Genomic DNA, 26,055 nt, shown 5'->3' with positions numbered 1-26,055 from the left:
TTTGGGATTTGTTTTCAGATCATCATCTACTTATTTATGAGAACTTTAATCCATTCAATTATTGTCAATTTCTTATATAACTTTGTTTTAAAAGTTTATTATTAATTAGATTTGTAGGATCTAAATATGAAGAAATTACATATACATATAACAAAAAACTGTGTAAAGAAAATTAATTCATTCAAATTTGTCTAATTTTTTTATAATAAAAAGGCAAGAGTGGACGATTAATTGTGGCTACTTTACTTAGATGTGACCATAGTAGTATATGCCTACTAGGAACAACTTAGGAGGAGCACAAACTGTTGGAACTGCAAGTGCTACCTCAAGACCAATTAAAGCCATAGTTTGACCCAGTGCTAATAGCCTCACTAGTCCTACCAGAATATCAATAGAACTCTAGATTGTTAATACTAATAGGGTCTGTGTAAGTGGTTTTGCGAATGGTCAAACTCACGTCCTAACACGTGCACAATTTCTTTAAAGATTTTATTGAAACCATTGAACCACTGTCACTACTGATAACTTCTCGATCGGGCAAATGCATGGCTTGGGCCACTTTAATGGTTGTCTTCATATTTTCTTTTTTAATCACTCAGATGGGGCACATGTAAACTATAAAGGGACCACTCTAGAAGTAGTATTAAAAACGTGTCTTTGAGGTATGTTTAGAAATGATTTTACAAGTATTTGGAGTGATATAAAAAATTGATAAATGTTTTTTTTAGGTAGAGTCTACATTTTCAGAAAATGTTTTATATGGAGTCCACTAAAGAATTATTTTTGAAAAAAAATTAAACATATATTTAAATAACAAACAAAAACAAACACAAAAACAATTCTCTTCTCTTTTAGTGTTATTGACAACATATACAAATATCCGCAAGCTTCTGTCAATATCCTTAACAGTGTATTTAAAAAGAATTAGTCAAACTCTAAAACCTATAATTCTTTTTTTTTTGTTTTTATAAAAAAAATCCAAACAAAAAATTAATTCAAGCAGTCGGTAACCGGTAACAACTAGGGACTTCATCGAGGGGCCATCGAAACCGAGAAGTCCGTGGGCATGCCGATCCGCTCCGCCCATTTCTGAGACTCCATATACAACTTGGAAACCCAAAGCGCGACCCGACTCATATCCGGCCGCTTATCCGGATCCTCCTCCACGCAATCCAACCCCAAGCGCACCATCTTCTCCGCCACGTCAACCGGGTACGAGTCCTTCAGCCGCCTATCCACCCACCTCCTCACCATCCCATCACCACCACCTTCCACCACCGTCTCACGCGCCGTGTCTATCACGCTCACCCTCCTATACCCACCACCCTCCTCGTCAAAGCTGTACTTGAGCGCCTCCTCTCCGGACAGGAGCTCCAATACCACCACACCAAACGCGTACACGTCGCTCTTCTGCGAGGCGATGCCAGTGGACTGAAACTCCGGCGCCATGTACCCTCTCGTCCCCTCGAGCTTTATTCCTCGACTGTCCGATCTTTTCAATTTTGCCGAATCGGAGCTGTGGTTTTCGACGATTTCTCCGCACAGCTCCGCGGTGCCGAAGTGGCAGATCTTCGCGTTTAGAGACCCTCCCGTGACGATGATGCTGGAGCTCTTGATGTGGTTGTGGACGAAGCCTGAGCTCAGCCCCGTGCAATGGTGGATGTACTCGAGGCCGTGCGCGAGGTCCGTGGCGACCTGCATGCGCGAGAGCCAGGTGGAGAGGACCGTGAAGCTAGGGTTTCTAGGGTTCCGGAGGCACTCCGAGAGGTTCGCGCCGTCGACGAACTCGTACACTAGGTAAATGTAATTCCCGGACATCGACGCGCCGAGGAGCTTGACCAAGCTGCTGTGGTGGCTCCGGCCAATCGTCAAGACCCGGCCCTGTAGCTCCGGCAATTCCATCGGACGGCGGAGCTTCCGCTGGAAGACGATGACCTCCTTGCTCCGAACGGTGCAGCGCCACCCGGCGGATGAGGACGAGGAGGAGAATTTCTTCGCGAGGAAGTTGTTGGTGGCGGCGCGGATTTCGGAGAAGTCGTAGACGTGAGTGTTTTCAGGAAGAGAGTCCTTGAGGCTAGACAGAGATGCTCGGCTTGAGGCCGAAGACTTGGACGAGTAATTCTTGTAATTGTTGCTGGAACCGGTGTTGGGGAAGTTGGCGGTGCTAGTGAAATTGTTGGCGGACGGGTCTGGGAGCGAAGAGAAGGATGAATTAAACGACTTCCGGGGCTCCGCATCCGCTCTCTTGGGTTCGATCGCGTCTGTGCTCTTCTTCGTTTTGCACATTGGAATTGCCAACGAATTGGTGGTCCCGTCCGGGATTGAATGATGGCTGCTAAAGTGCGCCGGGCGGTGTGGGCGTATCATAGCAGAGAATAGAGAGTAATACGTTTTTTTTTTTTTTTGTGTAACAACAGAGAATAATACTTGATCGATCGTCTTCTGTTCTGGAATTGCAGCAGTTGGGTCCCTTTTTCAGTTGTCAAATGTTGCCAATGACGAGCGTTCCCGGTCACCTTAGATTAAAGAAGGGTACCACCTAACCCCTCAAACTAATCTAATTGTTAATATTTTTAAACTTTCAACTGTGATGTCACTTAGATAATGAAATTATCCTTAATAAGATAGAAAAAAAAAAAAAAAATAAATAAAAAATTAGTCATTGTGATTTACTTGATTTATAATTAAGTATTTGTGGTATCAAAATGAACTCAAAGGTCCTCGAAATATGCCAAAATAATAATTTAGTTCTTACAGTCAAATTTTGTCCACTAATTTAATAAATTCTGTTAGTGTGATACTGACTTAAATATAACAAGTATCACAATTTTATTGGTTTTAACGTTTAATGTTATCATAATTTATTAAGTCAGTGAACGAAATTTGAAAAATTATGTTTTTGGCATACCTTAGGGACTTTTGAATTCATTTTAATACTACAAGGAGTTAATTGCAAATCAAGTAAACCACAAGGACTGATTTTGCATTTTTCAAAAAAAAAAAAAAAAACTAAAACTTTTAAAAAAACCTAAAACTAAAAAAGAAAGGAAAAATGCACTTTACTCTTTCGATGACTAATTTTAAAATTTGAGCCTCAATTTTAAAAATTTGCAAGAAGTGGCCAATTTTTATTTATTTATTTTTTAAAATCTTTTTATAAGAATTTTTTTTCAAATTTCAACCGTTTTAAAAAAATCAAAAAACTTTTGTTTAAAAAAATAAAAAATGTTGGTTTTTTAAAACATAATTTAAAAAATTTTCGTTTAAAAAAAAAAAAACATTTCCAGTTTAAAAAAATATTTTTAAAAAACAAATCATTTGTTTTAAAATTAAAAATTTCTTTTTAAAAATCGAATTTATAAGAGTATTTTTGTCTTATTGAAAAATTTATAGATGTATTTTTATCTTTTTGCTAACTTTGGGAGACATTGACAATATTTTGGTAGTTTGAAAGACACAATGCCACAATTAAAAGTTTAAAGGGACATTAATCAGTTGAGTGATAATTTGAGTTAAGCAGTGGATTTTCCATTAAATAATAATAATAATAATAATAAAAAGCATCCAAGGGGAAATCCGGAAACCCATGTTTTTTGTCTGTGTATATTCCATATAAGTCGGTCTTTCGACCCTCGCTTCTTCGACCCTCTGCCCCTCCAAAAATAACAACAGAGAGTCCAGGAAACCCTATTGTTCTTCCCAACCAGCGATCACCACCACTAGCAGGTGCTCTCTCTCTCTCTCTCTCTCTCACATAGAAAGGCAAATATACATAGATATGCATGAGAGTGTATGTATTTATGTGTGCATGTATACGTGAATTTACGCGTTGTTTGTGCAATTTAATGTAAAAGTGAGAATGAGGAAATTCGGTGAAAGATTTGATTGGTACTTTATGTATTAATTCATTTGATGTTAGCATTTGTTGCAACTCCTGTGGTGCGACCTGTTTGGCTTTCCTGTTTTGTGATTGAATTATAAGGCGGTGCGTTCGATTTTTGAGAAAAATAGGACAAAGAAATGTAAATAGGGATTGGAACTTTGGAAATCTTATCTCATCGCTGAAAAAAGAAAATATGCAGCTAGGGAGCTTCACTCAATTTTATTTGCTTTTTGAGAGGGAAATACAACGTTTAGATTTTTATTTTTCATTTCTTGCATATTGATTTGTTTTTTGGTGTAATCGAGCTAGAACTTGATAGCTACAGTGTAATCAGATGTGCAACGAATATCTCTGTTGATTAGCATTTTTTTTTCTTCTAATTTTTCCCTGGCTTTTGATTTTATTGGACTGCTTTAAACGCATCATGTTACTCTATTTAGTTTAAAATTTTCATGTATACTTCTCATTGTATAATGCAAACAGCTTATCTTGTAGGTAAATTTCCATAAAAATGTCGACCACGATGGCTAGTAACCTTGCAACCTCACCTCCATTAGCACCAGGTATATTGCAATTTATAAATACTTTGAGTTTAGCAGTGATGAATAAGATTATATGTCCTTTGATTTCCATCACCACAAAATAGAATTTCTTATCGATCTCTATAAATGAACATGAAATATGATTTTAGATTTTTTTAATTAATGTGGTGATGGGCAAGTGAATTGACACACCTAAGATGTGTGAAGTGCCTGTTATTGGACATGGCTTGGTTATGCGTGTGAGGTAAGACTCTTATTGCTGATTGGCGGTCCAGCAATATGTTCTACTAAGGAAGAGATAACATTGGTTTTAGCTCACTTGAAGTTCTCTTAAGAGGTGTAAAACTTGAGAGATAAAGATACATCATGGTGCAGTTTGGTTGAAGAGATTATTTATATTTTGACACTAAAAAAGCTGCTTAGCAACTTCTATACATGGAAAACGAAGAGTCAGTGCAGATTTTGATTTTGATAATGCTACTTGACGATTCTTTTTTATTTTTTATTTTTATGCAGTTAGAACAAATGGTCTGTCCATGGAGCAAAGTAGGCTAACTAGATCTAATCTAGTCAGGGCCTGCATGCGGTTTCCACCTTATGATTACAGCAGGGGACGTCTTCAACTTGCTAAATCTGGAATCAGGCTTTCCAAGCCATTTTCACATATTGATAGAAGAAGGCCCAGCGCATGTTCCACTCAAATGCGGTCTACTTCTGTTATTATTAAAGCCGCTTCGGTATGTTTGTTTCTGCATATTACCTTTATATATGTTTGCTTTCTTCATACTGATAGATGTGATTCTTTTAATCATATCTCCTTTGACTGTAAATCCTGTACATTAGTTTTCTGTCACAATGACTAAAGGAAGTGTTTTTTACAAGTAAGTTTTGATTGCATGTTACTACTATTTTTGAGATTTCATCCATTTTTCTTATGCAATTAGAATGTAACTGTTGCATAAGGTGATTCATTGCCTCTTATAACTGTAAACCTAAATTGATGTGGAAAGCCCAAGTTCAGAGCTTTACCAGACTGTATCTGGATGTTTATTTTCTAATTTTAATGTACTAAGTTGGTTGAGATTGATAGTTTTAGCATTCAAAGAAAGAGTTGGCGAAGAAATTAGTCAATTGGCCATCTGATTTTGGAGCTATACTCTGATGCATAGGAATTTTGTTATTTAAGTATTACTGCTACGACATATTTTCTAGCAATTGGTACGCGAGTCTCTAATGTCTTGTTCTCACTCTGCTTTCTGCAGAATGCAAGGAACGCTGCTGCTACTGCAGTGCAAACCCAAACTGTTACACGGAAGGCTCCAACAATTACTAGTATTCCTGGTAATTGCTATTTCTCAATATTATTTACTTGCCAAATATATGGTTTAGTCAATGCTTGCTGTCCTAGCCAGACCACTATATGCACCCTTCTCTCATGTGTGAGATTAGCTTTGTAGGAAATACTTATTCGCATTTCAATTGTACTTTCGACTGACATCCACTTCGACTCCTAGACTTGTCTCCTTTTCCTTTTTTAAATTTATTATTTGTGAGATGTTGTTCTGTTGGTTGTACTTTTTGCTCCACAAAGTGTATTCTAGGATCTCACATACTCTATCCATCATAGACAGATGATATGCCCAATAAGGAGCTTTTATTATGCAGGAAAATTTTCTAATTAATGAGGAGATTATCATTGAAGGAATAAACTACTAAGGCATCTCAAGTAAATTGGTTTGGATGGTTAAATTTTTCCACCTATGGATTGCCAGAAGGATGCAGCTAATAGACCTGTTTTTCTTGATATATTGTCGTTGCTCGTGCCCTTAGGGATAAATGTTTGCTACAAATGAATTAGAGCCATATTTCTCTTTATTTTGTATAATCCTCTTTTATGGGTGTTTGATATCTATTTTTATTTGGGAATTTACTTGGAGTTATTGGGACAATGCAGCTTTATTTTATTTTAAAATTCTAATTTTCCTCTTTAAATTATTGGAGTATTTCAAATGGCATATAATTGTTAAATAAAATTTCAGGCAAGGAGAAGTCACCAAAACTCTATGATGGCGGGTCTGGTTTCCCACCCTATCATGGCGGCGGTGGTGGCGGTGGCGGTGGTGGCGGCGGAGATAAATCATCGGGTGGATGGATCCTTTTTGCTTTACTTGGTGTCCTAGGCTTTTTAAAAGATAAAGAAATTGAGTGGCGTAATCGCAGAGATGGAAGATGAGTAAGGATTCTCATTGCTAAAATTAGGGACGCTTGGCTCACATTGTGCTGTAGAAATTTTTTTTCTAAGTTCTTTTTCTGTTGATGAATAAATTTTTATACATAGAAAAGGTCAGCTTGAGTTGCGTTTATCAAGATCTTTTTTTTTGTTTTTTTTGACATGTCCATACAAGGAAAGGGGGAAGGGAGATTTGAACTAGTGATCTCCGCTTCATTAAGCAGGGTTCACAGCCGATTGAGCTAGTCCTCGGGGACGCGTTTATCAATATCTGGCTGGTATACTTGGGCAGGAAATTTTATTGACATTGGATTTTGTTTAGGTTAAACACATAATTGCTACATGTGGTTTACTTCTTTATCAAAAACCTACTTGAGTTTTAAAAAGTGACAAAATTGGTACTTTATGGTCATGTTCACATACTGACCAATTGTCCAATACGTCTTGGTATGGGTCCATGGCCATAAGTTGGCCCCTTTTCTTTTTTTTTTCAAAAGCAAATGAGGAAAGGGTTACAAGAAACTTGACTTGGAATAGCCGTTCATCGGCCAATCACCCAATACAATTTAATTCGGGGTTCATGACCGTAGGCCAGTCAATTTTCCAATGCAATCTAATATGGGATACATGACCACATGCTAGTCAATTGCCAATGCCACATTTAATCTAGGGGTTCATGGTTGTGCTCTTTGCCAATTGCCCGATGTAATATATTCTAGGGTGCGTGATAATATATTGATCAATTTCTCAATACAATGCATCCTAGGGTACATCGCCATGTGCTGATCAATATTTCGTTTTGGGGTACACAACCTTACATTTGCAATTGCCCAATATGTTTGCGAGCCATGAATTATTGGCAATAGTGTTTCATAAGCCTAATTTGCAAGTTTTCTAATCATAGTGGATTACCTGCATTAGGCAATTACACCTTGATTGGGTCGTAGGATCATGCGGCCTTTTGATTGTGCAACATCAATCCCTTAAACTTTTGCCAATGCTACTTTATGAGATTGCTTTTTGAAGCAAATGTGGGCCCTCTTCTTGGGTCGTATAATTTTACAATAGGTCAACTCATTACGATTGATTGTGATGTGAATTTATGTGTGTATGTAATAGTTTTCATCAAATAGTTGACAAGAGACCGTTTTCAACAAGTATTTTAACCTGAAAATCTTTAAGATATTTTTAACATCCAACAATTAGTTTGGTACTACTGTGAACCCTAAAAACTAAATATCTAATTTTCCCGATCATCCCCATTCGTGTTTCATCAATTCAACAATTTCTCAATCCTCCTTTTGCTCTCATGAAAGGAAAAACTATTATAAGATTGTGGTAGAGCACATTAATGATACCCAAGATTAATGATAAAATTCATTACACCAGAAGATTGATCTCTGGCTATGTTGTTGCCAATTTGCAGCTTGAGGTGGCTTTGGATTCAATGCAATAAAATTGACAATGGCAGGATTAATTCTAATCTATTTTCTTTTCTTTTAAGATGAATTTGAGATTATGTATTAATTTCAGCCCTCATTAGTGAAGAAAGAAACAAGGCTAATCACATTGGTTTGTCCCAGACACACGTCCCAAATCATGACCCACATTTTTGGACTTTATTATTTACAGAGTTCTCCACGGAAGTCTAGAACTTTCGGTGGAGAAACTTTATACTTTGACAGGTGACCACTATACCAGTCAAGTCGATTTCATGGGGACCATAATGGCTGTGGCGCAAGGCCGCGGCTAAGAAATTTTGAAGTGGTTCAACAGGTAATAAGATGAGAGCTCAATTTCGAAATAAAAAATCTCAATTGATATTTTGATGATATTAGATCAGGGCTATGACTTTGGATTTGAGAGAGTGCTTATATTCCCACCATATGTGGGACTCCGAACGAGAAGTGCTATTATAGTCAGGTAAAATAATTATAATTAGTCTCTCTGCCTACCTTTTTTTTTCAATTTTTATTTTTATTTTTTTTATTAAAAAATAAAAGATCGATTTCTACCGAGAAAACTAAATTTAGAACCCTCAAGATAGTTCCACACAGATTCTGGATTATGTCTATGCCTTTCCGAGGCAGATTCATTTAAGGGAAAAATGTAAATTCAGTTCTTCTTGTAATTTACCTGATTTGTAATTAATACTACAATAATTAATTCTTTGTAGTATCAAAATGAACTCAAAAATCTCTAAGATATGCTAAAAAAATAATTTAGTTCTTATAGTCAAATTCCGTTCACTCACTTAAAAAATTTTAACAGCATAAAACGTTAGAGCCAATATAATTATGATACTTATCCTATTTAAGTTAATGTCATACGAAAGAAATTTGTTAAATTAGTGGACAAAATTTGATTGTAGAGACTAAATTATATTTTTGGCATACCTCAGAAACCTTTGAGTTCATTTTGATACCAAAGGAAGTTAATTGTAAATCAGGTAAACCACAAAGACTAATTTTGCATTTTTCCAATACTACAAAATGGATGATGATATTCAAGTGAATAAAGCCTATAAAATATAAATGCTAAGATCACACCCAGAATTAGAAACTTTAAAGGGCAACATGTTCTTTCACTAACAGTAGATTTGAAGAACTTAACAAGGCATAGCAGTGAAATTACTTGGGAGAAAACATAAGGAAATTGACATAAAAAATAAAAATAAAAATTAATTAATTAATTATGAGCACTTCCATAGGCTTGGAGAGCTTCACCAGTGAGGCGGCAAATCCTCCACTCCTGCAAGACCTTAGCACCCATTTCCTCATAGAACTTGATAGCGTTAACATTCCAGTCCAGCACCACCCACTCCACCCTCCCATATCCCATTTTCACCGCCTGCGCCGCCACGGCAGAGAGCAGCATTTTCCCAAACCCTTTCCTTCTGTAGCAATCCCTCACAAACAGGTCCTCCACGTAGAACCCCGGTTTCCCCAAGAACGTCGAGAAGTTGGGGAAAAACAAAACAAACCCAGCAATCACAACGTCGAGGCCGCCGCTGTTGTGGGATCTGAACGCTTCCTTTTCTGGGTCGTTGATGGGGAGGTCGAGAGGGGCAATTTGAGTAATGGGTGAGAAGAGAGGGTGAGGAGGGATAGTGGGTGGGAATGGGTTCGGGGAGACCTCGAGGATGAAGATCGTGAAGGACTGGAAGGGAGGGGAGGTGAAGAGGGTGGAGGAGAGGGAAGCCTCGGTGGCGGAGAAGTGGTGGCTGAGGCGCTCGAAGACGGCCATCTGGTGGATCAGCTTGTGGATGTGGGGGACGTCCGATGCGTTGCCCAGGCGCACGCGGGCGAAGACAGGTTGCCCCGTTGGGGTTGGGTCTGGCAGCGTTATGGCCGCTGGGGTTGGTGGCGGCGGCGGTGCGGCGGCGGCCATTTTTCTTTTCTATAGAGAAATGGGTTTCTTCTACTAATTTCTAGAGTGTTTGGATTAGGTTGGGAGTGAAGAAATGAACAACAATTCCAATCAGCTGCGAGGCTACTAATACTATCTAAGGGGTGGGGTTTTATAATTAAGACTTTTTAAGTGGGAAGCGTGTAATTTTAAAAATTATTTTCATTTTTACGGAAAATGCTTTCTTTCTTTTTACCTTCGAAAAATGCTAAATATTTCAAATTTTTTTTCATAAAAGTTAGTTTTCAAAAGGGATGATGTGTCACAATCCTGTGAGTTTGTGACACACTTTTCAAAATAATAAATCTCATAAGATGATGACATATCATTTGAAAACTAACTTAAAAAAAAAAAAAAAAAAATTTAAAATGTATAACATTCCTCTACGGCGATAGCGAATTCGGACTTGTTAGCTTTATCCAATAGCATGTTAAAATCACACATATATGAAAAGAAAAATGTCAAAAGTTGTAGATAACAACAAAAAAAATTACTCACGGGTCAAAGTATACTCCATTCACATTGTTTGAGGCTGTTTGTTAACGTGTTTCCTTCAAATTATGCTGGAAGATATAATTGGGATTGGGCTAATCATCTTTACTCAAGATTTGACTTAAGAAATCGTGTTTTAAAACAATCAAGACAAAAATGATTTGTCACTCTCTTTGTCAATTGTGAAATATCAAAATGATTCAATGAATCTGGTGCAGTGTAACAGATTTCCTTTTTTTTTTTTTTTTGGGATAAGATCACAAATTCATCAAAAAAAGAAAAAAAAACCCACATTGGCACATTCTTGAACCCGCTCAATAATGGCTGATTGATCATTACACTCAAAGATTAAATTATGTAATTCCAGTTCCCACGATTCACTCATCTACTTCATTTGTCTATCCATTTTACTGATCGAGGGAAAACAGAGAGAACATCTGAGTATCTATCTTCTTCACTAATTTGGCCACCCAACGTGTAGCATCCCTTTTGGAGAGCTTCCTCTCCCGCTGATGATGATGCTGCTGGATCGTACAACGAAGAATCCAGAGAGATCAAAAATCGAGAGTTTTCAACTATCACTGCCATCCAATGAATGGAGAATGCTCACCTACAAAAAGATCACTCTATAATCCTACCCCTACACCTAACCAGAACATTGTAAATTTTACACATGATCCTCGACCTCGAGGCCCCTTTGGCCTCAGAAACCCCCCCACTTGCTCGTACGCATATATATTACAAAATCAGCATGATCAAGAGGACATTTTTTTTCAGGCGGGTGAGTTTACATAATGCCCGGTTTTCCGTCTGTGCCGGCTGAAATCTGATACAAATCTGAAAGAGAGGCCACAGCCCTCGACCTTGCACTTGTATGGGCGCTCACCCGTGTGCACCCGTATGTGCTCGGTCCTAGCCCATGCCCACTTGAATGACATGGAGCAACCTTTCCACGGGCACTTAAGGGGCCTGTCATCGTCATGGACACGTTGGTGAAGCATAGCATACTTGTGGGAGCTGAACCTCTTCCCACACCCTTCATGTGGGCACCTGTTGCGTTTGTGCAAGATAAGTTCTGCCTTCGTTTTGAAACTCATGCGGCAGCCTTCGAGGTCACACCTGTGAGACTCCTTTGTGTTTTTATTCTTAGGAGGGAGAGAAACACCTGAAGGTTTGCTCACCTTCTTTCTCACCGGCTTTTCCTCATCTGTTTTACTGATGTCAATCCCACATCTACTGGTTGCATCCTTCCCAGCCCTTGGCCTCAACCCTTCACATGGACCTCTGATAAAGCCACTGCAACTGAACTTGTTTTCTGTTATATATTCGACTTCCGTTTTTCTTTTTCTTCTTTTTTCTGAGTTTGGTCCAGGGTCTAGTACAGTGGACTCGATTCTTTCCAGCTCTATATCATCCTGTGATGAACAAACTTCATTGCCAAGTCGGTTTTCAGCAGCAAGGACCCCTCTTTGAATTCTGGAATATTTCTGGATTGAGGCAGGATGGGGCGGTTTTATATGTGTATCATGCCCAGAAAGCTCCTCATTATTTTCATTTGTCAGTGGCTTTTTTTGTTCCACTTCATTATCTAAAGTCACTCCACCACTCACGTTTTCCTCAGCATGGGTCCCTCTTGGAACTTCAGAGCATTCTACCCCTGAAACAGTTACATGCTCATTTTCGACTTGCGTAATGAATCTAGAGATGGGTTCCCCCTCATCAGTTCCATTTGTAGTCTGGATTTCTTGCTGCACTTCAGTGTCTAAAGTCACACCATCATGCCTGTCTTCCTCAGCAGAGATCCCTATTGGAACTTCAGGACATTGTTCCACTGATGCACAAGAAGGCTGACTAACTTCCATTGGTGAAACAGAACTTAAGACAAGTTCCTCATTATTTCTGTCAAGGGACTGGATTTCTCTTGATGTAAGAGTAGGCTCATTTGTCAGTCTAACATAACTTGAAATTGGTTCATCCTCACTACTTCCATTTTTAGTTTTACATTCTTGCCCCACTACATCTCCTGCAGGCACAGCAATGCTAATGTCTTCTGCAGCACAGATCATTCTAGGACCTTCAAAACTTTCTTGAATCGACGCAAGATTAGGCTGGTTTCTCATTGCGACATTACAAGAAACATCTTCCATTGAGGCAAGACTACGCTGGTTTATTGGTGCAACATTACCTGATCTGGCATTGTTAATTCTGTTTGTGGTTTGGATCTCTTGCTGCACTTCATTATCTAAAATCACGCAAGCACGATCCTCACTGTTGACACAAGATTCCTCCAGATCTACATTTACCATCTGTGCCTGACCACTTCTCACAACCGGATCAGCAACATGTATACTGGCAGGGTTAGAAAGATCAGAAGCCTCATTCATCAAAGCATCCCCTTCAACTGAGACATTGCATTGCCCTTCAGTAACCAGATGACAAGACTCATTTGTGATGCTGATTTTTTCCACACTTTGATTCTCTCCCTGCATTCCAAACCTTTCATCGGTTGAAATGATAAGTGGAGAAGCACATTTTTCAACACGTGTGATCTTGTCCTCAATGGTTTCATCAGTGGCCTTGATCTCGTGTTGCATTTCAGAACTACCCCATGTTACTAAATTACAAGCTTTGTCATCCATGTCAATACCAACCAGAGTGTGATTCTGACTCTGCACTTCAACATTTCCCACCGCTAGTGTAGCAGAGGCAAGGGAGTCTTCAATTCGTGAAGGAGCAGAGATCAAACTTATACCCACGCTAGCTGCAAACAATGTGGTTTCATTTTGCATTTCAGACATTCCAGAAGCAGTACACAAAGCTAATCCTGCAGATTCATTTTGGGAATTTCCTTTCTCAGAAAGGTCATTGGCAGAAGTCTTTCCACTTTGCTTATCAAGATCTCCATAAGTAGCAGCTGAAACATCTTCTGACAAATTCTTTTCATGGCATCCATGAATCATACTTTTGCATGTGGAACCACCCAGTTTTGACTTGAGCTTCCTTCTTGAATATTGAAGAAGTTTTTCTTCTTTTTTGACAATGATTTCATCCAACCTTCCCTCTAACACTTCATCCTTCTTTAATTGAGTGCTGTCACATGTTTTACTATAGGTCGAACGATTTAACTTTTTTGAGCGTGATCTTCTGGACGGCCATTTGATGGTCAAGAATTCCAAACCGGGATTTCTGTCAGAGAACAATCCACCCAATGTCAGTGCATGCTGAACTTGCATAGACGGAGAGTTCTTTCTCACCTTGACACAGTATCGTAAATTGATACCCAGTTTTGAGGTCCAGTCTTCTCCACATTCAACATGCTCTTCATCATCAATTGCAAGATCTATCAAGTTAAGATCTCCCTGGGATGCAATATCTAATGGAACATCATTATAACTAAATGGTCTACCAATTTCCTCTGCAATGGCCAGGGCATGTGCCTTCATCTTCTGATAGTCTACATAGATTAAAAAAAAAAAAAAATTGAAGAATAATTATTGCCATAATCTAGATGATACATGTGTACACCTATAAAGGTTGGTTGACAAATAGAATGATATGTACCACATTTGAAATTTTAATTGATTTCAAATTTATTTAAAAACCTGGTCTATTGTTGTGACAAAGATGAATGAAAAAAAAGGGACAAGTGATTCAACTTTAAAAGTTGGGGTGAGCATACAACTGAGCATACAACCTATAATTTGCAGCCTAAATCATGGATGGAGTTAAAGTCTATCTTACCTGAATGGCAGATCACAAGCACGTTTGCTCCACCTTTTGACCGCAAGAGCTCCACAACCTGTATGGCATGTTCCAGGCAGAAAATCCGTGGCCTCAGAAATTTACTAGAGGTGTTCCATCCTTTCTCAAACTTGGTTAATAATGGCATTTGCAGATCCTTCGGTGGTGGAGAAACATCACGAACAGGAGGGAGATTCTCTGCAGAACAAAGCATAAATTGATTTACTGCAGCATTTAAAGAGGCCAAGTTTAGTGGTCAAAAGGATTGCTCCAATTCAGTTTAATGTTTCATTTGCTTTGATGAGAAACAACTAGCATCAAGTGAACATACACCTCTATTTATAGAAGTCAAAACTTCCCCATGGTTGTAAACTATAGCCCTTGCACACCAAGATATTTCCTCATTTGGAAAATCTTGGCCTGCGAGTTCATCTTCAGAATAAGATAGAAACCCAACTTATATAATTTTGACACTTAAGAGACCAATTCTTTGTATTCTTCTACAATTCCATTTTCTACATTTTAATGTCCAGCAAAGTCATCTGATTCAAGGTCAAGCAAGAAATATTAGTAGCAGCGGTAAAAATGTGTAGATGCAAAAATTAACAAATCGAGTCAAGATTATGTAGCCCACAACACGATGATGAACATCAAGGCGTGTAATTAAGAACATATTAGGATGATTGGCTGTAGTTATAGTAGGCATCTCCCTACACCACAGTACTTCCTTGTACTTTGTGTGTCTACCAGGCATAGAACATCACCAAACTCCCAAAGATACCCACATCGAAGCCTATTATGTGGGAAAATAGCAACTCTTTTAGGGCACTAAAACAATTTGCACTGGTCAGATCTACCTATAAGATATACTAAACTGGGGAATTTCAAACAGAATAAGAATCAATATCAGAAGTGATTGAGAACAAGGCCAAATTACCAGGCAAGAAAGTATGCAGACCAAATACCTGAAATAGAGCTCTTAACAGACCCATCAAGTTCTGGAGAGGATCGGGTATTCTCAGGTTTTGAGACTCGGGGTCCTCCTTGAACCAAAAGATGATCTGCAGGAAGAAGTTCCGTTGATGCTTTTTCAGATGGTTGTATCACACACATAAATGGAAAACCAAGGATTCCACAAGCCACACAAGCCAACGTCCCCGAATCAACTTGAAAGTCACACGACAAATCATCACCACCCAGATATAAATCATCGAGAGTCTCCATATACAAGCTCATCTCGTGAAACAGATCATTCTGACTATTCTTGTTATTTTCGGATCGACTATTGGAAGCATTTTCTCTTGGCGAGGTAGGATCGGTAGCAGCCATGCTGGGCAATTGAGAATCTCTGCTAGGAAATGGCAGTAAATCGGCATTCCATAAAACAGTATGGCAAGTTGATACTTTTCCAAGAAGATCAGATAGCATAATGTTTTCATTTGACATATCTTCTATAAAAGCCCTCTTTACTAACAATTCTCTTTCCTCCTTTTGGCGATCTCTCAGACGAGAACTCCTCACACCTGGCAGTAAGGATCTTGGCACTCTGGCATCAAAGCAGTAAGGCAATCAAACATAAGAAATAACTACAGATTTGGTGTACACGTGATATTTTTATGGACAATGAGCAACGACATGATATGATATAAAAGCAATATTTAATTGTGGCATAAAGTATGGGTAAATGCAAACAGACAAGGGATCAACTTTCCATATGTTTAAAATGAGTAAAATTCAATACGAGTTCATTAAATTAATGGTGAATGTGAGCCAATTAGTCCCTGGTCTCTGAAATGGATAACTTATCTGCAAGGTGATTTAACTCATACGACAGCTTTAAACACTAAGGTTTGAAGTAGAATTCTGCCTACTTAGTCTGGTTATTCATCTATGACCACTGATATGTTAAATATGACCACTTATCAAAAAAAAAAAATGTTAAATATAACAATAATATCATGCACAGAAAAACTTTCACAGTTTCACCCCCACCACGAAGTCCCTCCAACTAAAGAAGAGAAATTGCAAAAAAAAAAAAAAAAATTCTTTTATTTTGTTTTATTATTATTGGTTTTTTGGTTTGTTTAGGGTATAAAAGGAAAATTAACAGTTTGTACTTCTCTTTTGTCTTTCTCCTCTCTAGCAACCACTACACAATCCCTTTTACAGTTTTCACATGATGTGAATTGAAGCCCAACTCATTCCATTATGACTGGTCTCATTATAAAGCCCAAGTGAAGCTAGTCAAGGTACCAGGTTCCCAGCCCATATAAATTAATGCATTTTTTTTAAGCATATATAAATTAATACATATTTGAAACTAAGGGCCTGTTTGGAATTGCGTTTAAGGAGTCTAAAAGTGCTTTTAACACTCAAAAAGTTTGTTTGAAGAAAAAAGTAATTGTTTGGTAAAAAAATTAAAAGGGTCTAAAAAGCCTAAAAATGGTCAAAACGCACTTTTGGCAAAAGCTTAAAAATAAAACTTTTGCCCTAAAACTCTTTTTGACTTAAAAGCTCTATTTCTCAAACGCAATTCCAAACAGGCTCTAAAGCTAGCAAAATCGTAACAAGAAAACCCTCTCAAAAAGTTTACAAAGAAACACATACAAATTTTTTTTTTTTGATAAATAAGAAACACATACAAAATTTTAAGCACATCCACAAAAATCTGGCCATTGAACATCAAATATTTGGAGAGAGTAATCAAGCCAGAATACTTTCATTTCACTACAATCAGTAGACATTCAAGAGAACTGTCCTTCAACACCCCCCTTTTTTTTATATGAATCATTCATGAGAAATTATGTTGTATATAGATCTTCATAGAGAAAGTCTATGAAGTAACATGGACAGGATTTTTCAGTCACTACTTTCGCTAAACGTCTTAGGATCAATAGAATATTTGAAGGAACTATAATAAGCTAACCTTGAGACAAAAGACATGGTCAACAGGTATAGCAGCTGCTGATGAGAGAGCATGGGAAGATAATTCATAGCAGCTCTGCGCACTGCAGCTTCCTTGGCTACGTTAAGCCATTGTGGAGTTCCAAAGTTAGCAGCTTCCCCACAATTAAAACCTAGTTTACATAAAGAAAGGCTATAGTGATCAATTGAAAGACTCAGAGAAATCCTTATATTAAGGGGAGCTATTATACATGCAGAGTATGAGAGTTTTTCGTCTAATAAATAATTTGTGAATATTGTGGAAATTCATTAGGTAGGCAATTAATCGAATTGGCACCTGAGTTTATATATATATATATATAAGTTTGAAGCAATAATATTTTGCTTACAAAGGGGGTGCCCCTGTCACTCGTCTTTCTTCTGTAATCTTGTTTAATGTTCTTTTTGCAGTTCGTATATATAACACTAATAATACATCAGCCATTACAAAAATGAATTACCGATGGCCTTGCAGAAAAAGGAGTTTGCTTATAGCACCCGACCATTTCTCATAACCATACAACTAAGTCATTTGGCAGAAGACTTGGAAGGTACCCTATAACTTCTTTTGAATATTTAAGGCCAACTACACATTTGCAAGCCAAAATGGTCCTTGCTCATAAAGAAAGTGTTCTTTCCTATTTTGGACATATCCATCTTCTTAGTTGAGTCTTGGATTAACATGAAGTATTTCCATGAGCAATTGGCAGATGCTATGCCTTCAACACATTAAGAGCAGTATCTTCAGGGCAGGAGCTTCTAAGTTAAAACAATCATATACTCCAAAAAAATCTTGAAAATATGCAAACTATAAAGCAATTACCGTGGCTGAATCCCACATGGTAAGCCCTTGGAAAAGTCACAACAAATTCACCAGGGTTCTGTATTAACCTAAAGGAAAAACCAGAAATAGTCATGAATAGAACTTCAACAAGGAAATCATCAGAAACAACAATACCATTCACAGCACCACAAATCATGCCTAAAACATTTTTAACTACAGAAAAGTATAATCTTTACATAGATTTTCAGATGCTAAAGAACCAGAAAGATCTTAATGAAATAGAATGGAAGAAACCTACCTACAACAAGGCATGCCTGATGCAACAACTACCTCAGGTGATAGAAGAGTTGTTTTCTCGCCCAATAACGAGAGAGCAGCTGGAGATAAGAGAAACTGGACCAGAGTTACAAAAATGCTATGGAAGAAATCACAACAAACTAATTCAGATTGAAAGAAAGTCAACTTAGAATAAAATAATAAGAAGTGTTCACACTAAGAAATGTCAATTTTTGGACAGTAAATCCCAATCAAATCGGGACACAATTGCAAATAAAAGATTCTTTTTTAAAATTTCCAGAAAATCAAAATTACTTGTGGGACCAAGTTTTGATAATGCTTCACCATCTTCATTTACTTACAAAATCACCTTCCCTGCAAGTGGCAGGTCCAATTTGGGACAACCTAATTGAATTTTGTTTCAGCAAGGTACTTCTTTGGGGTATATATTTGAAATTCTATTCTATATTCTTTTTATATTGATATTAATTATATTCATTAAAAAATATTGATATTAATTATGAATAAGTAAGAATCAACACTGAATGGCTAAGACCCCAGAAGTTTACTAAATTTCTATGCATGTACAGTTTCTGTTTTTTGAGCATGCTCAATCAGAGGTCAGAGCACAATTTTGAAATGCAATTATCATCAGTTTGACTCCGATAGCAGGTTTTCTTTATCTGTTTTCTTTTTACCATAATCCAATTCAATCAGAGAATTGACTAGTCCGACACCATGGACAAACACACTATCATTTGGGATATTTTTATATCCCCAGGCATTCAATGCCACCCCTACACTAAACCTAGAGTAAACATTGGTTAGAAAATTTTAGGTACTCACCAAAATAATACATACTGGGAAAATTCTAAAAACTGAAAACCCTATTTCCACAACAGATGAGTAAATGGGCATAAATGAACACAATATATATTAGTAGCAACCAATAGTTAAGCAGCAGAGATCCACAAAGCAACATTTTTTCAAAGGGTGAAAAAGAAAACAAATCATTTACTATTGTTTAAGCATTAATAAGGCTATCACAGGGAATAATCAATTGAAAAAAAAAAAAAAAAATGGGAATATCAGTCACAGACATTATATATTCCATGGAAAAGATAAACATCCTGGCTAAATGCAATATAATGAACAAAATACAATCACATTTAAAGGTGAAACATGCACTAGAAATGCTTCAACATATTAATGGCAAAAGAATTTCTGTTTCTGCAGTGGGTCATCTTTTGAAAGCTATTGTAGTCATCCCAAGTCAGCAACTTGCGCTTGCTGTGATATCACATGGACATAATGTTGAGGCATACATATGCAGAATTCAGTTATATCTATTAACAGGCAGCCATGCAAGACAGGTAATGCCAGCAGAAACAAAGACGCCTGTCACTATACAAACAGCAGACTCCTCTCCATCTTTATATAATATAGAGATATAGCCTTCTGTATTAAACTATTTTGGTATGTGCATACAAGAACACCCAAAATTAACACTACAAGAAAATATTTGGCAAGATTGAACTAGAGTTTTGAACTCCCAAAACATTTTATAAAATAATCATACACTAAGAAAGTTCACATACCTAAATGATCAATACTGCCACCATAAGCCTCACAGCAAATGACTTCCTCAAACGCAAATGCATAATCTCCGGGGACAGCATACCAAGTCTTTGGTGAGCCAGTGTGAAGAAAATTCATGCTGTGAAGCTCATGATCTTCAACGTGCCAAGCAAACCAGCTGAAAAGCATACCAATGTAGACCATAGGAGAAGTAACACCTGGAATATCATCTGGCATGAATCGCGTAAGTGAGCCAGGTGAACGAGCAATGGCTTGTAAGTTCCACGGACTGTTTGACAGCTTCCAACCTGCAGTACCTTCCATCTCATTACTAGCATTTGAACTCTTTCGCCTAGAACAATGTGAAGTTTCATCTGACAATATTGAGGAAGTAGAAGATGGCTTCGGTGTCTCCAAAGACATATTTGGTTCATTTTTGGCAGAAGAATCTTTGATCTCATTATTAGGGGAATCCGTTACACTATCTATCACATCTTTCTTGCAATCAGATGTCTCTTTATTCCTCTGGTAAAAATTCCTCTTCCTCCTCCTCCTGTGAAAATAGCGAACCTGGCCCTCCGGTTCGCCGAACCCAGACCCAGGAACATCATTTGCATACTCTACATATATAGGCTTCTCAGAAGCTGCCTTCCAAAACATTGCTTCTATAACTAATGGTGAAACCTCCTTAATCGTTCCCAATATGCTCCGTGCAAAAGCCTTTGACTTGGATTCAAACTGTTCCAATGTATAAATCTCTCCACTTTGCCATACTTGCTTATGAACACCCAACTGCAGATTTTGCACCACCCCTTTTGTTCTCTTCACAGTCTGACCCAATTCTTGGTGCCTTGTAGTAAAAACAGCCCGGACCTCCGCCTCATTACCACAATCCCCAGAACTCATTTTCGGCGAAGAACAAACACCCGACGTATTTACATCAGAACCCAATTCCGGGCACTTTGAAAGTGACTTGTTTAAGTTGCAAAATACATATCTTTTAGAAGGTTTAGGCAATGGTGGGATTATCTTACAAATACCAAAAGCACTAGCTTCCTTCTCGATTTTTGATATATAGGCAATTGGGTCAGCGAATTCAGTGTCCGTTGGGCGAAACTCAGGTGCCGATGGCAACCCTTTTAGCCAATTGGGTATTTCAACATTACCCATTACAACCAAGATTCACAATCAATATACTACAAATTTAATAGTATATATCATATAGGAGTACTCAATCATATACAATTACTTTCGTTCAGATTACAAACGAGTATTAAGGATTGAAACCCTAGATTGAAATCATTTGGGGAAATTGCACATGGGTTTGTTGTGATTCAAACCACATTAAGCATAGAAATTAATGAAATAGCAGAAATGTAAGGGCAATTGAGTAAACAAAATAAGCAATAGAACCTGAAACAGCGATGAGTAGTGTATATGATTGACCTTTAAAAGCACCAGCGAGAGAGAGAGAGGAGGACGGAAAGGGGGGTTTTGTCTAGGTTTTGAGCAACATTCTTAGCCGGCGCAATATAGCATTCTCTGTAGCGGTGGAGCTAAATTACCCCGTGGGGGCATAGCGCACCGCTTAGGTCGCTCGGTTCCTTGGCCGTACGATTGCTGTCGGGTTTTGATGGGTGAAGCGTAGCTAAGCAAAGTTGGGCGTATTGTACACCCAGTGGCGCATGTTAGCTCAAGCGGTATCTGAAGTATCAAGATAGGGACGTCTAAGGTGTGAAACAGGGGTACGTTACTACCTTATCCGGTGATGATCAAGATTGCAGATATATAGAATTTTGATGATTCTTTCGTAGGATTTAAAATTGTTATTTCATTAAAATTTAATAATAATTAATTATAAGTTCAATAGTAATTTTAGAAGTTGCAGTTCTCCAATAACTTTTCTAAAATTATTTTTATTTCCCATTTAAGGTTCACGTGGCACTGTATCAACCCTTTGGATTATGCCTCTATCTCATGAGATGTTGCAGGTCAAAATTGTAATTTTAAACAAAATTTAAAAATTCTTTCATTATTTTGTATTTTTGATTAAATTTAATAATTCAAATCTTATATTAGTTGAAAGGTGATAACTTGAATGCCAAATTCGCCTTATTCCAATCCGAACCCGACACGTAGCTACATGTAAGTCTCATCGCTTGTTAAAGCATACTACAATAGTAAAACTAGTTTGACTTACTTTCAGTGAAGAAATTATTGAAGATCTTTGAGCAAAATCAAAGGATGAAGATTGCCTCGGGTGAAAAAAATAAATAATTAAAACTTTTTTCTTAATCTTACAATCTTTATTGTTTATTTTAATATTAAAAAAATTATTAATTTTTTAACAACAAATTAGATTGAATATTTTGATTAAACATGCATTAGCCTTTATTTATTTCAACTAGTTTAATCTACCGTAAGTCAACATAAAATGTTGTGCTGGTATGCTACCTTATCTCGGAAAGTAACTAATGGGACCAACAAGAAAATTGGTGGGGTTTTATGCAAATAATGATGATTGATTTGATGGGTCCATATGATGATAAAAAGTACATAGTACACTGTTGTTTTTAGGGGAGGGCAAAATCCGCTTGAACCCGGCTAACCCGACACCCCAACCAATCTGATAAAAGTGGAAACCGGTTAAGGTTTTGAAATTCCTTTGCAATGAGATAAATTGAGGAGGATTTTCAGATTATTCAAGTTTATGTTTGTCACTTACCATCTTTATGAAGTCGAGTTTCCATAGTACCATTAAGCCCAGTTTTGAATCTGATTAATACCAAAAAAAAAAAAAAAACAGAGAAAGAAAGAGAGAGAGAGTTGCCTGCTTTTGAGGTTGGACCAATATAATGCTTAGATTGCGTTTGATGGACCTAAAAGTACTTTTAACACTCAAAAAACCCGTTTGAAAAAAAATATACGCATTTGGTAAAAAAATTAAAAGCGCTTTTAAGGGTCAAAAAAGCCTAAAAATAGCCAAAAAAACACTTTTGGCAAAAGCTCAAAAATGAAGTTTTTGGCCAAAAGCTCTTTTTGACTTAAAAACTCTATTTCTCAAACACAATCTCAAACAGACTTTTAAACTGTTAAGGAACTAACAGAATCTATTTTGGATTCACTCTTTGAATCCAAACAGAACCACTCACTAGTATTATCCTTATAGTTGTTTTTATCTTTTCCTTTTAGTGTTCTCGTTGTATTTGTGTTTTAGTTGTATTTGTTCTGCTTGTTTGTATTGTATTAGTTCTCCTAATTTGTATCAAGTTTGAGTTTGTCAAACTTGATTACAATTGTAACTCTTTACTTATATATACAATGTGAACAGGTTAATTCCCATTAATAAGCCAATCGAAAGGCTCATTATATACTCTTTATTGGCAAAACATACACCCATCACCATGAAACTAGTAGCTATTTTACGTAGATAAAAATTAAGAAATATATAATATTTGAGTAATTAATGGCGTTGATCACTTAATTAAGATGATCAGGGCTATCCCCAAGGAATAGCACTGCTCCTTCCAGAAATTTGTTGACAATTAGGTTCGCAGGCGTTTTCACATGCAGAAATGGTTGGGGTATCCACTTGACGCAAGCATGAGGATACGCATTCTTTGGCACACTCCGATAGCTCTTCGCTACTACTCACGTTGGCAGTACATGCCATCACAACCACGAAGAGCATGCCAATGGCTTTTATCATCTTCATGCCCATCTTCATATACTGCTTAAATTAATCTTTTAATTTGTTGGGGTGCTCTTGGATTCACAATATATATATATACCTGTTAAGAAAGAGTGTTGCTTGCTGCTCCACACATTTTAACAGATGAAGGTTTATATGTTCTAAATAAAGGTCATTGGGGAGTATTATCAAATAGGCAACGTGCAAAATGAACGTGTTTTGGGTGGGGGGGGGCGCGGGTGAGTAACAAACAACGTGTTTGATTGTTTTTTCTCACGCAAGTTATTGCACGAATCTATATATTAGGGATTAAAGTTTTAGAAACCCATTACTGACAACATAAATGTTGATGGTATATATATATATATATATATATATTGAAACGCTAATTAATAGCAATATATTTGCGGCGACAACAAGGTGTGGTCGTGGATGGTGCATCTAAAAACAATTAACCGCATATCAATGATGAGAATTTTAGAGATGATATACATGTCATCGTTGATGGTATATTGAAAAAAAAAATAAAAAAAAATGAAACGCAATTACTCCATAATCAAAAGATAAGGTAATTTTACTTTGATTAGGTGATCTATGTTGGACTGCATTGATAAATCTGAATTTTTTTGTCTTTGATCAACTTTTACACCGATTTAGGCTCAGTTTGGAATTGCGGTTTCAATAAGTGCGATTTTAAAAATGTATTTTTGAAATCGTAACTTTTTATAATCGCAAAGGCGTTTAGTAAAACATATTAAAAAATAATTTTTTATTAAATATTTGTTATGCAAAATTGTGATTTTGGTTTAAATTTGCGTTTTTTCAAATAAGCATCTCCTAACTTACTTATAGAAATCGCAGATTTTTTTCCTATTTTAAAATAAGTGATTTTTAAATTACAATGTCAAACGTCTTATATTTTGTGATATCTTTTAAAAACACAAATTATTCTTGCAAAATCGCAATCCCAAACGTACCCTTAACGTACCATAGACCTACAACTTACAACCAAACATATATATTTGAACACCGAATTTACGTACCAACACTTAAAACCTAACAAAATGGATAAATTTTAAACAGTTTGAGTGTTACTATATATAGAGTTAATTTTTAGAAAATTATAATAGGGTGTCAATTCAACCTGCTTGTTGCCAAACATGTTCTGCCACATGGGCAGAACCAAGCTAGACTTGAGATTGGGGGAAGAGGGAGATCTTTTAAGATAAACAATTAAATTTAGGGGGACAAACTCAGAAAAAAAATAATAATAAAAATAAATAAATTTAGAGGGGTTTTCACACACATTTTCTTGTCTTAAGTTGTTAAGCAATCACACATAATTAATGCAGGAGATGTGATAGGGGCTCAACTGAGCCCCATTTAAGACCCAACTTTTGTGGACATATGTTTTGATTTTTGTCTCTTTTTTGAAATTTCAATTTTGAACCTGACACAACTCTTATGTGACTTTGTGTCATACACGTAAGTAAAAATTTGGTCTTAGATGGGGCTCAGTTGAGCCCCTATCATCTCTTAATGCAGACACGTACAATTATAGTTTTAGTAAAAATGTTAACTTTCCAAGAACACAAAACGTACGTATTATATATACATTCATAAATAACACTTCTCAAAACAACAATTAGAAAAATCTTCTCGTATCTTTTATTGATCGATCGGCTCAATGGCTTCAATTCATATAAGAGATTACATGATCATATATAGTAGTAGTAAAAATGAAATGGACCAATATAAGTAAATTACGTACTAAAGTCTTTATTGGCAAAAACATTAATCACCGGACATGATTAATGAAACTAGTACTAGGTAATATTGTAACTAATTATAAGTTTTTTAAGAATAAAATCAGCCCCCACCGCGTTCTCCAGAAACTTGTTTGCAATAATCATCGCAGGCCCTATCACATCCAGCCGCGGTTGAGCCTTGCTCTTTCAAGCATACGGGCTTGCATCCATCAGCACATGCCGATTGCCCTTCACTCACTTTGGCACATTGCATCACAACCAGCAAGGAGATGAAGAGCATGGCAATGGTTTTGATGTTCTTGGCGGCCATCTTAAATATTAATTGCTTGCTTATCTTTTGTTCTAAAGAAAATGATGAGGATCGACAAAGAAATTAAGTTGGGATGCTTGCTTTCGGATTTACATGCATGTTATAAAGGGCAAATGCTTGCACGTTGATGAGCATGAGTTATGCTGCTCCACACATTTTAAGTGGCTTGGAACAAAAATATGAGGACATGAGGTCGAGATTTAACCCATGAAAAGTCAATTGGTGCTGCCATTTTTATGGTAAGAGACTATAATCCAACTACTCGATCCATTTAATTCAATTAAGATAAGAACTTTTCAAACAAAATAAAAATAAAATAAAAATTCATGGTGAGGTCAATAAGATCGTGAAATTTTTTTCGATTTATTTATCTCTTTACATATGGATTTGCATGAACCGATCGATAAA

General features: G+C 36.9%; 4 protein-coding genes across 7 annotated transcripts; 1 reads left to right on the top strand and 3 right to left on the bottom strand.

Annotated features, from left to right (window-relative positions):
• Nucleotides 1-849: 849 nt before the first annotated feature.
• Nucleotides 850-2,441, bottom strand: LOC132187629 (lysM domain receptor-like kinase 3). The gene has a single exon (XM_059602008.1). It carries the CDS (start codon nucleotides 2,365-2,367, stop codon nucleotides 1,030-1,032), a length of 1,338 nt encoding a protein of 445 aa, XP_059457991.1. The 5' UTR covers nucleotides 2,368-2,441; the 3' UTR covers nucleotides 850-1,029.
• A 1,178-nt stretch (nucleotides 2,442-3,619) lies between these two features.
• LOC132188200 (protein YELLOW LEAF 1, choloroplastic-like) lies at nucleotides 3,620-7,088 on the top strand. 4 transcript variants are annotated; one of them, XM_059602608.1, is made up of 6 exons: nucleotides 3,620-3,726; nucleotides 4,379-4,446; nucleotides 4,942-5,162; nucleotides 5,688-5,766; nucleotides 6,465-6,658; nucleotides 6,836-7,088. In XM_059602608.1, exons 2-5 carry the CDS (start codon nucleotides 4,395-4,397, stop codon nucleotides 6,656-6,658), a joined length of 546 nt encoding a protein of 181 aa, XP_059458591.1. In that variant the 5' UTR covers nucleotides 3,620-3,726; nucleotides 4,379-4,394; the 3' UTR covers nucleotides 6,836-7,088. The 4 variants fall into 4 exon arrangements, with proteins under 4 accessions (XP_059458591.1, XP_059458590.1, XP_059458589.1 ...); XM_059602607.1 differs by having other exon boundaries at nucleotides 6,831-7,088; XM_059602606.1 differs by lacking the exon at nucleotides 6,836-7,088 and having other exon boundaries at nucleotides 6,465-6,788.
• Nucleotides 7,089-9,186: 2,098 nt separating this feature from the next.
• On the bottom strand, nucleotides 9,187-10,136 carry LOC132187580 (GCN5-related N-acetyltransferase 8-like). Its single transcript, XM_059601930.1, has one exon. It carries the CDS (start codon nucleotides 10,043-10,045, stop codon nucleotides 9,344-9,346), a length of 702 nt encoding a protein of 233 aa, XP_059457913.1. The 5' UTR covers nucleotides 10,046-10,136; the 3' UTR covers nucleotides 9,187-9,343.
• A 916-nt stretch (nucleotides 10,137-11,052) lies between these two features.
• On the bottom strand, nucleotides 11,053-21,511 carry LOC132186261 (lysine-specific demethylase ELF6-like). The gene is made up of 7 exons (XM_059600147.1): nucleotides 19,898-21,511; nucleotides 18,322-18,400; nucleotides 18,063-18,130; nucleotides 17,223-17,373; nucleotides 15,262-15,842; nucleotides 14,297-14,494; nucleotides 11,053-14,009 (listed from the first exon to the last, which is right to left on the bottom strand). The coding sequence occupies exons 1-7, from the start codon at nucleotides 21,045-21,047 to the stop codon at nucleotides 11,329-11,331; spliced, it is 4,908 nt and encodes a 1,635-aa protein (XP_059456130.1). The 5' UTR covers nucleotides 21,048-21,511; the 3' UTR covers nucleotides 11,053-11,328.
• Between the last annotated feature and the right edge of the window lie 4,544 nt (nucleotides 21,512-26,055).

Source organism: Corylus avellana, chromosome ca7 (genome assembly GCF_901000735.1).
Source record: "Corylus avellana chromosome ca7, CavTom2PMs-1.0".
NCBI lineage: Eukaryota > Viridiplantae > Streptophyta > Magnoliopsida > Fagales > Betulaceae > Corylus > Corylus avellana.
This window is presented reverse-complemented; position numbering and strand designations above follow the sequence as displayed.

Coding starts and splice junctions, on each gene's coding strand:
- LOC132187629 (XM_059602008.1), bottom strand. CDS start 2,367: ATGATACGCCCACACCGCCCGGCGCACTTTAGCAGCCATCATTCAATC.
- LOC132188200 (XM_059602608.1), top strand. CDS start 4,395: ATGTCGACCACGATGGCTAGTAACCTTGCAACCTCACCTCCATTAGCA. Junction 5,163..5,687: donor TTATTATTAAAGCCGCTTCG/GTATGTTTGTTT, acceptor TGCTTTCTGCAG/AATGCAAGGAACGCTGCTGC. Junction 5,767..6,464: donor AACAATTACTAGTATTCCTG/GTAATTGCTATT, acceptor ATAAAATTTCAG/GCAAGGAGAAGTCACCAAAA.
- LOC132187580 (XM_059601930.1), bottom strand. CDS start 10,045: ATGGCCGCCGCCGCACCGCCGCCGCCACCAACCCCAGCGGCCATAACG.
- LOC132186261 (XM_059600147.1), bottom strand. CDS start 21,047: ATGGGTAATGTTGAAATACCCAATTGGCTAAAAGGGTTGCCATCGGCA. Junction 15,843..17,222: donor ACCATGTCTTTTGTCTCAAG/GTTAGCTTATTA, acceptor CTTTGATGCCAG/AGTGCCAAGATCCTTACTGC. Junction 14,010..14,296: donor GCTTGTGATCTGCCATTCAG/GTAAGATAGACT, acceptor TAATCTATGTAG/ACTATCAGAAGATGAAGGCA.